General features: G+C 34.5%; 2 protein-coding genes across 2 annotated transcripts in view; one reads left to right on the plus strand and one right to left on the minus strand.

Moving 5' to 3' along the window:
- Positions 1-14,860: 14,860 nt before the first annotated feature.
- LOC125613724 overlaps positions 14,861-15,217 on the minus strand; it is a 1,073-nt gene continuing 716 nt past the window's right edge. The window contains exon 2 of the mRNA XM_048794947.1: positions 14,861-15,217. Coding sequence (XP_048650904.1) covers positions 14,861-15,217 — 357 coding nt within the window.
- Azi2 (5-azacytidine induced 2) overlaps positions 14,979-15,217 on the plus strand; it is a 26,859-nt gene continuing 26,620 nt past the window's right edge. Inside the window, exon 1 of the mRNA XM_048794946.1 lies at positions 14,979-15,103. The gene's annotated coding sequence lies outside the window, so the exon portion shown is untranslated. The remainder of the gene's footprint in view (positions 15,104-15,217) is intronic.

The following is a 15,217-nucleotide window of genomic DNA, read 5'->3' on the forward strand; positions in this document are numbered from 1 at the left end:
ACAACTGTATATTGACTGTGTATCTTGCAACTTTTTTTTTCAAGTAGATAAAATTTTATCTTTTTCTTTTCAACCCATTGATGCCTTTTATTCTTGCCTAATTGCCCAGGCTACACTTACAAGTATAATACTGGAGAGTGGACATTCTTGCTCTCAATTTTAGGAAAAGCACTCTCATTCTTTCAACCACCAAATATGATGTTAACTATAGCACTTTTGTAGATACTCTTGTTGAAAAAATTTCCCTTCTATTCCTCTTTTTTTTCATGTATTTATGATATTATGATTTTGTCAAGGGCTTTTTGGACATCTATCAAAGATTATCACATGGTGTTAATCATTTTTTGTGTGTGTGCATGTGGATGTGGTACTGTAAACAAAGGCAGAACCTCATGCATGCTAAGCATGAGTTCCACCATAGAAGTACACTCCAACCCTATATAAGTTTTGTTGTTTATGGATATGGTATACCACATTAATTGATTTTTAAATGTTAATCTAACCTTGAATTTCTGGGATAAATTTCCTTGCTCATAAAGAAACAATCTGTGAGGTGAATAGAGAGCCTACATCTTGGGAGCAAATCTTTACCCCTCACACATCAGATAGAGCACTAATCTCTAGGGTATATAAAGAACTGAAAAAGCTAAGCAACCAAGAAAACAAATAACCCAATCAATAAATGGGCCAAGGACCTGAACAAACACTTCTCAGAAGATGATATACAATCAATCAACCAACAAATATATGAAAAAATGGTCAACATCATTAGCAATTAGAGAAATGCAAATGAAAACTACTCTAAGATTTCATCTCACTCCAGTCAGAATGGCAGTTACTATGAAGACAAATAACAATAAATGTTGGCGAGGATGTGGGGAAAAAGGTACACTCATATACTGCTGGTGGGACTGCTAATTGGTGCAGCCAATATGGAAAGCACTATGGAGATTTCTTGGAAAATTGGTAATGAAACCACCATCTGACCCAGCTATCCCTCTCCTCGGTCTATACCCAAAGGACTTAAAAACAGCATACCACAGGGACACAGCCACATCAATGTTTACAGCAGCACAATTAACAATGGCTAAACCAACCTAGATGCACTTCAATAGATGAATGGATTAAAAAATGTGGTATATATACACAATGGAATATTACTCAGCAATAAAAGAGAATAAAATCATGGCATGTGCAGGTAAATGGATGGAGTTAGAGAAGATAATGCTAAGTGAAGTTAGCCAATCCCAAAAAACCAAATGCCAAATGTTTTCTTTGATATAAGGAGGCTGATTCATAGTGGGATGAGGAGAGGGAGCATGGGAGGAATACATGAACTCTAGATAGGGCAGAGGGATTGGAGGCGAAGGTAGGGGGCATGGGGTTATTAATGATGGTAGAATGTGATGATCATTATTATCCAAAGTACAGGTATGAAGACACGAATTGGTGTGAATATATTTTGTATACAATCAGAGATATGAAAAAAATGTGCTTTATATGTGTAATAAGAATTGTAATGCATTCCGCTGTCATATATAAAAAAACTAACGTGTTAGTCAAAATATATTGATTTTGTATATTCAAATAAGCATATGTGAACAAAAGCAATATTCTAAATGTTTATGAATGCAACTAAATGGTATCAGCTCAGATTCACTTTGTTGCAAGTATCAGATAATCCAAACAAACAGTCTTAAGCCCCCCAAAAGGATTTTAAATTAAAATTTAAAAAATAGCCTTTGGGAACATGTATTAAAAGTAGGTGGTTATGCTGACTTAAGGCATAGCTAAATTTAAGAACAAATGATTTCAAATGAATTTGTTTTCACTTAGTTTCTCTATGCTGCCTTGGCTTCAGTCTTGGTTTTATATAAAGATGGTGGTAACAAGTAAAAGCCTACTATGTAAAAGCTCGTATCTCTTCTCCATATCTTATGTTATCTTCTGGCTCCAAGTTGGCTTTCTATAATCCAATAGCAATGTAGTCAATGAATAGTGAGAATTTTGGGGCACAGGTCACATACCCATACTTGGAAAAAGGGGTAACGACAGCTCAATAGTGGAAGTGGTTTTCTAGAGGAAAACTAGAATGATAACCAAAGAGTATATGTGTCCACAATATTTGAAAATATATTTGAAAAGGGGAACATTTTGGCCTATTTAAAGGACAAATACGAGATCAGGGTGATAGGACTAAAGAAAGATTTCCTACCTTAATGATTTCCTATTTACAGACAATCAGAAAAAAAAATCAGAAACTTCAATTGGGGGTGGGGGGAAGCCAAGTCTTGAACAGGTACTTAGCAAAAGAGGAGATATGAATGACAAATAAATATGAAAAGGTTCTCAAACTTAAGGAAATATAAAGTAATGCTACAAAGATAGCAATATACACTCACCAGCTAAACAAATATTAAAGGTTGACAAAGCCTAGTGCTGACAAGGATTTAAAAAACTTGAATTTCACATACAGCATGTTAAACAGCCAATTACTAAAATATTTGATAAAATTGCTTTTCATGGGCTGGTGTCACAGCATAATGATAGAGCTCTTGCCTATCATGTGTGAGAAGATGGGTTTGATTCTTAGCATTGCATATAAATAAACAAAGGTACAACTAAAAAATATTTTTTAAATTGAAATAGCAATGAAAATGATATAACTTGGATGATTCTCAGAAACATTACATTGAGGGAAAGCAGCCAGATATAAAATACAAAGTGATGAGTTATATGAAGCTTTAAATAACTTTTATATATGGTATATGTAAAGATTTTCCATTTATATAGTTTTAAAACATGAGAAACATGTTTTGGATGCAAAAACTCGTAACAGCAGTGAGTTATGGGTAAAAAGAATATAGAAATTGAGAAGGGGCATGAGGTAGTTTCTGTGGGGCTGGCAATGTTCTTCTGGGGTACTGGAAACTGTGACAGGTAATGAGTGAGGAAAAGAGCTTTCTTTGCCTCACTTTTGTACTTTTTTATATATACAAAATGGTGTAGTTCAACAAAACACATATTTAAAAATAGTTCACCTTATTGTATAGAGGATAGATTTAAGGCAAGAGATTATGTTTTAAATGGAAATAGGGTTCTGAAAAAAAGTGGACTGATTCTGTATATGTTTTAGAGGTAGAATAGGCAGAATTCTCTGATGTATTATTGCATATAGAGAAAAAAGAAAAGAGAGGCATCAAGGTAAGTTTAGCTACTAAATCTCAAGTCCAAATATTCATGTCAAAGGTGGGGGCATATATGTTCACAGAAAGATGGAGTGGATAATTGTGTTAGATGATACTTAGGATTTCAGTAATAAGGACAGAGAAGGTTGGAAATGACATTAGAATTCAATAAGGAAAATACGGATGATCTGACAAGAGCAATGCCAGGTTTATTCTGGAGATGGAATCCTGAATGGAACATGCTATAAAGAGTAATTATAAGGCAAGAAATGGGAAAAAACAGTTTTAGATAAATCTGTGAGTAGTTGTTTTTCTTTATTTCTGTGAATGGGGAGAAAATGCAAATAAAAGAGCAAGTTGAAAAAGTATGCAGTCAGAACAACTTATTTATTTATGTTGGATGGTAGAGAAGAGCCCAGTAATAAAGAATAAAAAAAAAACCTGACTTAATAATTACAACCCACAATTGTTGCATTGCATTTTCCTTCCCTTTGTCTTCCAAAACAGAAAGTTACTTTCTAAAAAACCTTTTGACTTATTACTTGAAGAACAAATGGTCAAATTTTTCTATTTTTTAAGTTTTGTTACAGAAAAAATCCACCTTTGACAAAGTTCATAGCTTAATAACCACTGTATCCCAGGTATCTAGAAAAGTCCTTGACAGAAAAAGCACTGAATGAATATTTATAAGGCATGAAATAATAGAAAAAAATATATAAAATTTAGTGTTATACTGGTCTAGGCAGTGTTGATGTTCAAAATATTTAAAATCAGTGAGGCTGTGCATATCAACTGGATATCTTCACCAGGTCTGGGTTTAAATTCTTGCTTCATTCCCTGTGAGACTTTTAAAATGAAGGTAAGTCAGTTAAATTATCTAAAAATCATCTTATCATCTAAACATGCTGATGGTAATAATTCATAGGATTGTATTTATGATGAAACAGTATATGAAAAACCCCCATTTCAGTTCCGGCACATTGAAGATATTAAATAATGTTTGGGGTTTTTTTTTTTCTAGAATGCTTTTAAATGAGTTATATTTGTAGTTAGATAAAAAAAATTAAACATGTAAAAACCAGTACAGAATGAGAATACTTTAATTATCTTCTTTCATGATTTTTCTCAAGTGCTCAGCTTAACAAATTATTTATTTTGTTTCTAATCTTTAAAATGCATTTACCCTTAATCTTCTCTATGATGTAAATTTAATAGTCACTGTTCATTCATTTACCTAATTAACAAATTTGTGCTAACCTTAGATTATACTTAATGATTCAACAAATACTTATTAAGAGTCTATGAATATCTGTGCAAAACTGTAATTTATCTTTATAATTCTGGGAATAGTTTATGCAGATACTGGGGATACTTCTAGCATAGTTTCAAGATGCATAATAAAAATACTTTTTCTTTTCTTGTTTAATAATAAAGATAACTGATGGATTTCATCCAAGTCAGAAATCAAAGTAGACTGAAAGAGAAAACTTAATGGCATACTAAAGGCTGGTATCTTTGCAACAACTATATTATGCTACTTTAAATTATTTTAAGGGTAAAATAAGTAATAAAGTAAAATAACAATAATTTTCTATATTGTGTTAAATATCAACTTCAAATCTTATTAATGAATTTATATGCTTTTGGACTATATAGGATGGCTAAAAATACCCCAGTTTATTCAGTATACTGAGACTTAAAATAATAAAATAGATTCAATAATGATAATTAAAATTAAGTTCTTAAGACAATCTATCAAATAAAATTGTGCTCTAAATGAAAAAGAATTGTGTGAGGAGATTAAACAAGAAGAGTTTGGGGGCTGTGGCTGTGGCTCAGTGGTAGAGGGCTCACCTGGCAGGCATGAGGCACTGGGTTCGATCCTCAGCACCATGTAAAAATAAAAAATAAAGGTATTGTGCCCATCTACAACTAAAAATACACACACACACACACACACACACACACACACACACATATATATTTTTTTTAAAGGAGTATGAATTTCAAACCACTTACTTTCCCTTTCATGTACCCATTCTCAATCGACTTTTATCTAAGCTGCATTGTCATAAAATCATACGGTTGATATGGTTAAAGGTAAAATTTAATTCCATTAATGCTATGGAAGAATAGTTTTTTAAGTCAACCACTTTCTTCAAGCTGCAAGACACAAAAACAAAGTCTCAATCTAATCTAATTAGAAAATTTCAACTTGTCATTCAAAATGATTTATATTGTCATTTATTTTTTTTCTTATTTTAGAAATAAATATCATAACCCTAATAACTAATTTGAGTGATGACTCTTTTATGCTTGATTCTAATAAGTATAAAAATGATTGTTTCAAGGATCACTACACAAATAAAGAAATGACTGAAGAGTTTTAAAATGAGAATGTGAAGATGAAAGTACTTTAAAATTGCATAATGCAAAACTGAATGCATACTTCCTCAGTGTATCACATTTCAATTTGTAAACATGACAAGCTGAAAATAATAATAATTCAGAATTCTTCCCTGGAAAGACACAAACTAAAGTCTCTAAGCCAATCACAAATAAAGCACACACAGACACACACACACACACACACATACACACACACACAACAAAGCAAAAAAGATATATCATCTAGTGATGCCAAGCTGGAAAAATGGCATTATTTTCCCTTTGAACTTCATTAACTATTTACATAATTGATAGGTACATAAAAAATATAATTTCAGCCTGAAAATTGAACCATACCTATGCTTAGAATAGACATTTAATGACAATATAAAAATATCATATTATAAAAGAAAGCGAATAGTCTAGTTTTATTCATTCCTTTCCATTTAAATTACAATTAAAACATAAAAGAAAAATATACAGACTATAGAGGACAAAAAGTAGGTTAAGAAGTCATCATTGAACAAAGAATTTCAACTACATTCTGAAAGAAACTGGGGGTAGATGTCTGGCCAAATGAAATGGTGCCCAGGAAGCTTCAATACAGAATATACTGTAGAGAACTCCACAACAAAATGGAAAACAATCTTCCTTGAAAAGCATGTGAGGCTCTATAAGGTTTTGAAAAGAAGGTTCTTAAAAAAAAGAGAAAAAATTTAAGAAGTAGAATGCATTTCATTATATCAATAAAAATCAGGAAGAAAGTGAAACATCATACAATATGATAAAGAAGAAATGTTTCTTTATTCAGCAAGAAAAAAATTGAAGACAAAACTTCAGGCAAGAAAAAAAGCATGAACATCAAATTTATCATCTGAATATGGACTAAAATGTGACATGATTTTGAGGAGTTATTGGTGATCTTGATACAAGAATTGTTTTTGAGTCAGAGTTTACAAGATTAGATTTTTAAGAAAAACAGTTATCTAAGCAGACCAGCTGGCTTTGTAAGGAACAATACATTTGTGCATCAATGTAAGCTTAAAAAAGCCCTCAGATACACAGAAAAAATGTAAATATAAAGATTAAGCTATAAATTCACCATTCATAGTATAGATTGAATATTGCCCAAAGCTGATAAATTAAAAAGCAGAGCGGGCAGGGTGGTATATGTCTGTAATCCCAGAGGCTTCAGGAGGCTGAAGCAGAAGGATCTCAAGTTCAAAGCCACAGCCTCAGCAAAAGCGAGGCACTAAACAACTCAGTGAGACCCTGTCTCTAAACAAAATACAAAATAGGGTTAGGTTTGTGACTCAGTGGCCACAAACAAGTAGAGTATAAGGTCATGCATTCAGGTAACTATATGCAAAACTACAATGCCAGTTTTAAAAAAATGTTTGCTTTTAAGGCCTAATGTATGCCACAGGGTAAGGAATTGTTGACTTTTAATTAGACTTCCTTTTTTTAAAAAAGGCAATTGAATCATAGCATGTGCAAATTATTACAATACAAAGAAAGTCCAAATTTTAAAATATTTTTTAAAAAAGTTACAGAAAAGATTGTAAAGAATGTATAGACATTAGAAGAATATACTTCAAAATGTAATAGTGTTGTATATATTGTGGTTTTGTCAATAATTTTTTTAATTTTTTGATGTTAAAGAATTTTGAGTACTAAGCAAGCACTGTATGACTGAGCTACACCCCCAGTCCAAAAATTTATTATTAAGGCCTTCATCATATCTTGAGATAAGTGGACTATGAAAGTTTCATGATTTGCTTATTTTCCTTTTCTAACAAAACTGGATGTGAAAATTGGTGTTGAAAACTTCTAAAAACTCCTGTTTTATAAAGAAATTATTTTGTTTTAGTGTCCAAGAAGCTACTGTAGACTACAATTCACTAATACTTGGTTCCGTGTTTAAAAAGTTAGTTTAAAGCAGGTTTAAAACTGGATAGTTTGAATAATTTTAAGAAGGTCTGAGACTTAGAGGCTATCTTGAGTTTTTTGTTACTTGGCCCTAGGTTCATTACCACAAGTGAATAGCGGCATGGTAAGAGCATGCAAAAGGTTGTTAGAAATGTGGCCTCCTGATTGGTTGATTTCCATTTTAAAAGTACACTCCTAGGCCAGTTATTTTCTATCTCTAAATATTGGGCTATTATTTGGGAGGGGCGATGATTCTAGGCTTAGCAAAGCATCAGAATGTAAAAGCATCAGAACATAGGAAATTAGAAGTAGAACTAATATGTTCACTCAAGGTATAGAACAACGACTAAGAATAAGACTAAGCCGGGTACTATTATAAGAAAAAAAAAAGCTAGAGCAATTTATCTTGGTCTCTAGAAAATTCTTCGATAAAATACTTGCCCCAGTCTCTTGCTCACTTTTCTATCTGGTTGTCTTTATGCTTTTAATATTCTAAACTTTATATATCCTGGTTATCAGGTATTTGTTTTTGCTGTTTCCACTTGTTCCCAGTAACTTTTCCCATTTTGTGGATTCCATTTCACTATTTTTATTACTATTTGATGCCTTTTTAAAAAAATAAATAACATGAAATCTACCCTCTTAAATTTTTTTAATATAATAGTTATATGTACATCGTTAAACAGTAAATCTCTAGAACTTTTTCATCTTCACTTTTATCATCTTTTATGACTACTGAAATTATATCTTCTGAACAGCAACTCTATTTTCGGCAACCCCAATTCAGGCAGCCACCATTCTGCTTTCTACTACTATGAGGTTGACTACTTACATATGGTACTTAAGTGAAATAATGCTGTATTCGTCTTTCAGTATCTGGCTTATATTATGTAGCCTGGTATTCTCTAGTTTCATCTATGTTGTTGCATGATATGGTTTCATCATTTTTAAGACTGATAATATTCTATTGTACATATACACCACATTTTATTTATCCATTCATCTGATGATGCCAATTGTCCACTTTCTTGCCAACATAAATTACTTTTAAGATTTTTTTTGAAAATGGCCATCCTGATAAGGTGTGCGGTGATCTCTGAGCTTCTGAATTCCATTTCCCTGATAATTACTGATGCTACGCTTATTTTCATAGAATTATTGACCATTTCAATGCCTTCTTTAGAGAAATGTAAATTCAAGTCCCTTGCCCATTTTTTAATCAGGTTACTTGGTGTTTTGATATTGAGTTGTATGAATTCCTTATATATTTTGTATGTTAACTTCTTATCAGATGCATGTTTTGCATGTATTTCCTTCTATTCTATGGGTTGCCTTTTCACTGGGATTGTTTCCTTTGCTAGATGGATACATTTTAATTAGAAAACAGTCATACTTGTTCATTTTTGCTTTTTTTGGTGTTTTTTGGGGGGTGGGGGGGTTGGCCTGTACATTGGGAGTTATATCCAAGAAATCTTTGCCAAGAACAATGTTACAAAGCCTTTTCTCTGTTTCTGAGTTTTAGTTTTTCATCTTACATTTAACATAGGTTAAGCTGTTAAGCTATTTTGATTTGATTTCTGTTTATAATGCTCCAATTTCCTTCTTCTGCATGTGAATATTGAATTTTCTGTTGCTGTTTTCCTGTTGTTTATTCCCATATTTCATCTCCCTATTCTTCATATCAAACTTCTGAAGGACCATTACTTTTTCTTCACCAACATGTTTCTGCCTGGAAATAACTGCATTTAGATATTGTGCATACAATTATGATATTCATATTTTATTTTGGGAAAAATATTTCAGAAACTAATTCCTGTTAACTAAAAAAGTATTTCAAGTCAAAAAGTTATCAATGAAGCACAGATTATAAGTCCTGTACAAGACTAGGTGCTAGAGGTAAGTATATAGATAACTTTTGTAAATGGAAAAAAATACCATAATAATTCTGCCAACATCCATCTTTTTGAAAAGTACATAAAATCTCTTTTAACATTTAAGAACTTATCATCCCTTTTCTGTTTAAATTTATTTCATCTCAGTTCCCACATAAGCTTATACCAATGTAATAATTTTAGTATTTAAAAATACTTTGATCACCCTATCATATTTCCCTACCAAAAAAAGCCAATTTTCAAATTTCCAAGAACATAGGTTCTAAAAATTCTCTTTAGTATTGTCATTCGATTACTGAACACTATAGATCAAATAGCAAACATATCACAAATTATAATCTTTATAAATATCAAAAGTAAACTTTTACTATAAATACATGTCATAGCAAACTAGATTATGACCCTTCTGCCCCTCATCCCCTCCATTAAGTCACATACCCCAAAGTGAATATTACATATTGCTAGAAAGACACATGGTTCAGGCTAATCCATTTTATATTCTTCCATTTCAAACATTTGGGAGTGTAAAGGTTTCTGGTTATAGCATTTGTCATTTTTTAAACTCCTATATTATATAGCCAAAATCACATGGGGGTGTGCCATTAAAAATTAGTTTTAATAATGAGCTGACCTTCAATAGACGAATGGATAAAAAAAATGTGGCATTTATACACAATGGAGTATTACTCTGCATTAAAAAATGACAAAATCATAGAATTTGCAGGGAAGTGGATGGCATTAGAGCAGATTATGCTAAGTGAAGCTAGCCAATCCCTAAAAAACAAATGCCAAATGTCTTCTTTGATATAAGGAGAGTAACTAAGAACAGAGTAGGGTCGAAGAGCAGGAGAAGAAGATTAACATTAAATAGGGATGAGAGGTGGGAGGGAAAGGAAGAGAGAAGGGAAATTGCATGGAAATGGAAGGAGACCCTCATGGTTATACAAAAGTACATACAAGAGGAAGTGAGGGGAAAGGGAAAAATAATACAAGGGGGAGAAATGAATGACAGTAGAGGGGGTAGAGAGAGANAAAAATAATACAAGGGGGACAAATGAATGACAGTATAGGGGGTAGAGAGAGAAGAGGGGAAGGGAGGGGAGGGGAGGGGAGGGGGGATAGTAGAGGATAGGAAAGGCAGCAGAACACAACAGACACTAGTATGGCAATATGTAAATCAATGGATGTGTAACTGATGTGATTCTGCAATCTGTATATGGGGTAAAAATGGGAGTTCATAACCCACTTGAATCAAAGTGTGAAATATGATAGATCAAGAAATTTGTAATGTTTTGAACAACCAACAATAAAAAAATTATTTAAAAAAATAATAATAATGAGCTGATAGCTCAATTTGGTCCCTCTGACATATTTCTGAAAGAAACTAGTTTTGCAAAGGAATCAACTACCCAGTCATTAAGACTTATTCCCTCTGGCTGGCAGCAGCAGAATCAAAGGCAGCAGCAATGGTGGTAGCCGTGCAGGCAGTATTTTCCAGTAAATGGTTGGAGTTGGAGAATATCATACTAAGTGAAATAAGCCAATTCCACAAAATCAAAGGCCAAATGTTTTCTCTAATATGCAGATGCTAATTCACAATAAGATGGGGGGTGGGGAAGGAGACTAGGGAATAATAGAATTACCTTAGATTAGGTAGAGGGAAGTGATGGGGGAGGTATGGGTTTAGGAAAGATAGAGAATGAAACAGACCTTATAACTGTATGTAAAAATGTGACTACCTAACCAATATGATTCTGTAACATGTACACTCAGAAAAATGAGAAATTATAGCCCATCTATGGACATCAAAGTGCACAAAAGCTTTCTACTGTCATGTATAACAATTAAAACAATGGAATTTGCAGGGAAATGGATGGCACTAGAGCAGATTATGCTAAGTGAAGCTAGCCAATCCCTAAAAAACAAATGCCAAATGTCTTCTTTGATATAATGAGAGCAACTAAGAACAGAGCAGGGAGGAAGAGCAGGAGGAAAAGATTAACATTAAACAGAGACATGAGGTGGGAGGGAAAGGTAGAGAAAAGGGAAATTGCATGGAAATGGAAGGAGACCCTCACTGTTATACAAAATTACATATAAGAGGGTATGAGGGGAATGGGAAAAAGAAAAAAACAAGGAGAGAAATGAATTACAGTGGATGGGGTAGAGAGAGAAGATGGGAGGGGAGAGGAAGGGGGGGGATAGCAGAGGATAGGAAAGGTAGTAGAATACAACAGTTACTAATATGGCATTATGTAAAAATGTGGATGTGTAACCAATGTAATTCTGCAATCTGCATTTGGGGTAAAAATGGGAGTTCATAACCCACTTGAATCTAATGTATGAAATATGATATGTCAAGAGCTTTGTAATGTTTTGAACAACCAATTAAAAAAAAAAGATAAAATAAATTTTAAAAAGTTATTCCCTCTCTATACAACACTATCAAGATTTAGATCAGATGAAAGGCATTGCTTTATTGGTATAATGAGAGGAAGCAGAAAGGTGTCTAGCACACTCTGGGGCAGATGAATCTCAGAGACAAAAACATGGAAGTTAACAACTTAGAATTAATGCTGTTAAACCCTCCCCATTAACCTCCTGGAAAGCCTTCTTGTACCCTAAGGTTACATGAAGGTTAAGGATAAGATATGTGTGTTGCCCAATTTGAAGGTTGCTGCTTTAAGATACATACACATTTGTATACACACAATATGACAGTTAGGAACTTTAAGTTTACAACCTTTTCTTTCTCACTCCCTCTCTTTGTGTACATGTGTCCACACACACCGTGTGAGGGGGTGGGCCAGGGAAGCTGGAAGGAAAAACAGAAGATACCAAGTATGCCCAGACACCACATTTTTCATTTTTGGTAGTATTCTTTAATATTCTCTTTACCTTGGCCACTAAAATTCTATCTTAACCTGAATAAATGACACATGGGGAAGAGAGAAGAACGCTTTTAAAATAACATCAATAAAATTACGTTGAAGCTGGTATTAATATGAAGATAGACACTGCTATCACAAGTTAGCAGTTCTGATAGTTTAAATCTGTTCCACTGACATTGAAGAACCAGTATCTACCATAGAGCATAGTACTCAGAAAAATAATGACCCCCTAGAGTGGTATAATTTTAATTTAATTGAATTAATATGCAATTTAAACCACACTAAGCAGAAATTCACTTCAGATTTTTTTCCTCAAAAAATGGCATTCTTACTGTTTCCTATTACAGTATTCTTCATACCTTATAGACACAACATTCATAATTTTTTTAAAAAACTTTTTACATTATTTTTACATATTGCCCAATTAATAATAAAATCTGAAGTAACTCTAAAAAATTATTACATTGCCTAAAAATAAGAAAAGCAGGCTGAGCCATAGTCAGAAATTGTGACAGGTCCCATATTCTTTATTGATATTACTGTGAAATCCAAACCTACTCCAGTGAAAAAGGGTACCAAGATAGTCAATATCATACCCTGAACATCTGAACTTTGGTGAGAAGGTGGGGGAAGGTGGGAAAAGGTAGAAGAGGCGACTTTCTACAACAAATATATTTTTTAAAGCAATCAATTGTTTTGAAATTTTTAGATTACACTTGTATCTAGAGGAAATGTAATGATGATGTAAAATACAAAAAACTGTCCAAAATCTAGTCAGAGAATTTGTTGGAGGATGCAGTTAACAACTCCCTCTTGGGAAAAAATGAGCATTCCTTAGAAACAATGCCTAAGCAATTAAAAAAAAAAAAAAAAAAAATCAATGGAATTAAGCCTTACCCTGGAAAACCAGCCACTCACCTAACCAGTTGGCTATCAGTTAAGAAACTACTGACATGCAAATTCTTTTCTATCTGGTATCTAGTTTAACAATGATGATTTAACCACTCTGTTTTCCTATGAAATGCTCCTATGAAAACTATCTTTTAATCAACTTATTGGAGGATTTTTTTCTTTGCAGTAAGATTGTAATACAAACACATGATTATAAGTGAACTGTGAGACAAGTTTTTTTCTAATGATTTATTTTATTCACTAAAGTTAATTAAAGCAGAAGATTAGAAGTTGGGGGAAGGTGACCATTTCTGGCTAAATGCAATAAAGATTTGGATTATATTTTGTCATAACCTAGCAGCAGCACAATGCCCTCACAGGAAAAACTAACAAGTTTTAACTTGACAAATAGTAAACACAAACATGCACTGCAATCAAGAAAATAATTTTGTAAACAAAGTCCAGCTTTTAAATAGTTACATTCAGGAGGTGTATATTTAAAAAAAAAAACAAATAGACCCTCTCACCAGAATTTAAAATATTGAGCTGTGTCACTTCTCTTTACTTACCGTGAGAGGGGGAAAAAAATAATTTCCTTGCTTTTTCAACAACTAATTTTTTATATCATGTTTAAAAATAGAAAACATTTCTACGTCTTCAAATTAAAAGTTAGATTATCGCTTTATTTGATGACTTCGGGTATCTCAACTGCTTTTGTTAACATTTATCAAAACTCTACTGGCCAAAACAAAGTGTTTGATGGTTTGCTTTTTAGTTAAAAAAAAAAAAAATCAGAAAGCGCATCACAGAAACAATCAAAATACGCCGAGGACCGATTCTTGCTTAAAAACACTGCTCTCTTCCACCTTCCATTCCAAGATACTGAGGGGAATGGATCTCCTTCCACATTACATTAATATAAATTCTAAAATATTTTCTCGACTACCATGTAACAAAGTTGTGGCCTTTGTTGGCAACAGCTGTGACTTTTCAATTTAAATTTTAAAAGACAGGCTTAACAACTATGAAAACATATCTTCAAATAAATTCTCGTGTTGAATCCATTCTCTTGAGCTTATAGTTGGGCTAATTTATTACATGATGCAGAAAGACCTTCTACCAGAACAGTGACGACAGGTGAGAGACTCCAGTTGACAAAACTCTACTTGAGAGGGTGGCCAGGGGCGTCTGTGATACTAATTGGCGGTTAACGAGGGTAAATTTCGTATAATTACTGTACATTCGTTTGCCTGCTTAGCCTGAAATGATCTAGAGCTTCGGGGGTTCGTTATGAGAACCCCATAGACTGTGACACCTCAGCTCAGACTGTCTTCTCTGCTGAAAGAACCCAGGGCGTTGACAGTTCTAGGGGAGCGGCCGAGATCACGCTCTCTATCCCACCTGCCGAGCAGTGTGCTGGAACCCGAGTTCTTGGGTGAGTAGTGGTGAATACCCTGAGGTATTCGCCCACTAAGTGCTTCCAACGATCACGGGAGAGTCCGCAACGCGCCCAGAAAACAGGCCGCCGGGATTAAAACGGCGCCCTCCCAGTTAACCCAGCGAGCGTCCCAGGTCCCGGCCACACAGCGGCGACAGCGGCAACCCCTAAGGCGTTATTAGGCTGAGCCCACTCGCACCCCACGCTCGGATACCGGGTGGACGCGGAGAAAAAAAGGACGCGCTAGAGGGCGCCCCCGAAGGCGGCTTTCGGCCCAACCGCCGCGGCGGCGAGCAACGCTCTTACCCAGTTCCACTCCGCCTCCTCGCGTCGCCGCGGCCCAGCCCTGTCCCGTCGCGGAGGCTCACGGGACACGTAGTACGCTGCTCTCTCCGGCCCCTCCTCCAACCCGGCTCCGCGAACGCCCTCCCAGCTCCCCCGGGTCTGACTTCCGGTTTCCTTGCGCGGCCCTAACGTGGAGCCCCGGTAAGGCGACAGCCGCTTTTCCGGCTCTGAGGCGCTCTTCCACCTTTTCAACCCGCCCTCGACAAGGCTTGCCCCTGCGGCGCGTGACGCGGCTACTAGCGCGCACGAGTCCCG

This window comes from Marmota marmota, unplaced genomic scaffold, assembly GCF_001458135.2.
Source record: "Marmota marmota marmota unplaced genomic scaffold, marMar, whole genome shotgun sequence".
NCBI lineage: Eukaryota > Metazoa > Chordata > Mammalia > Rodentia > Sciuridae > Marmota > Marmota marmota.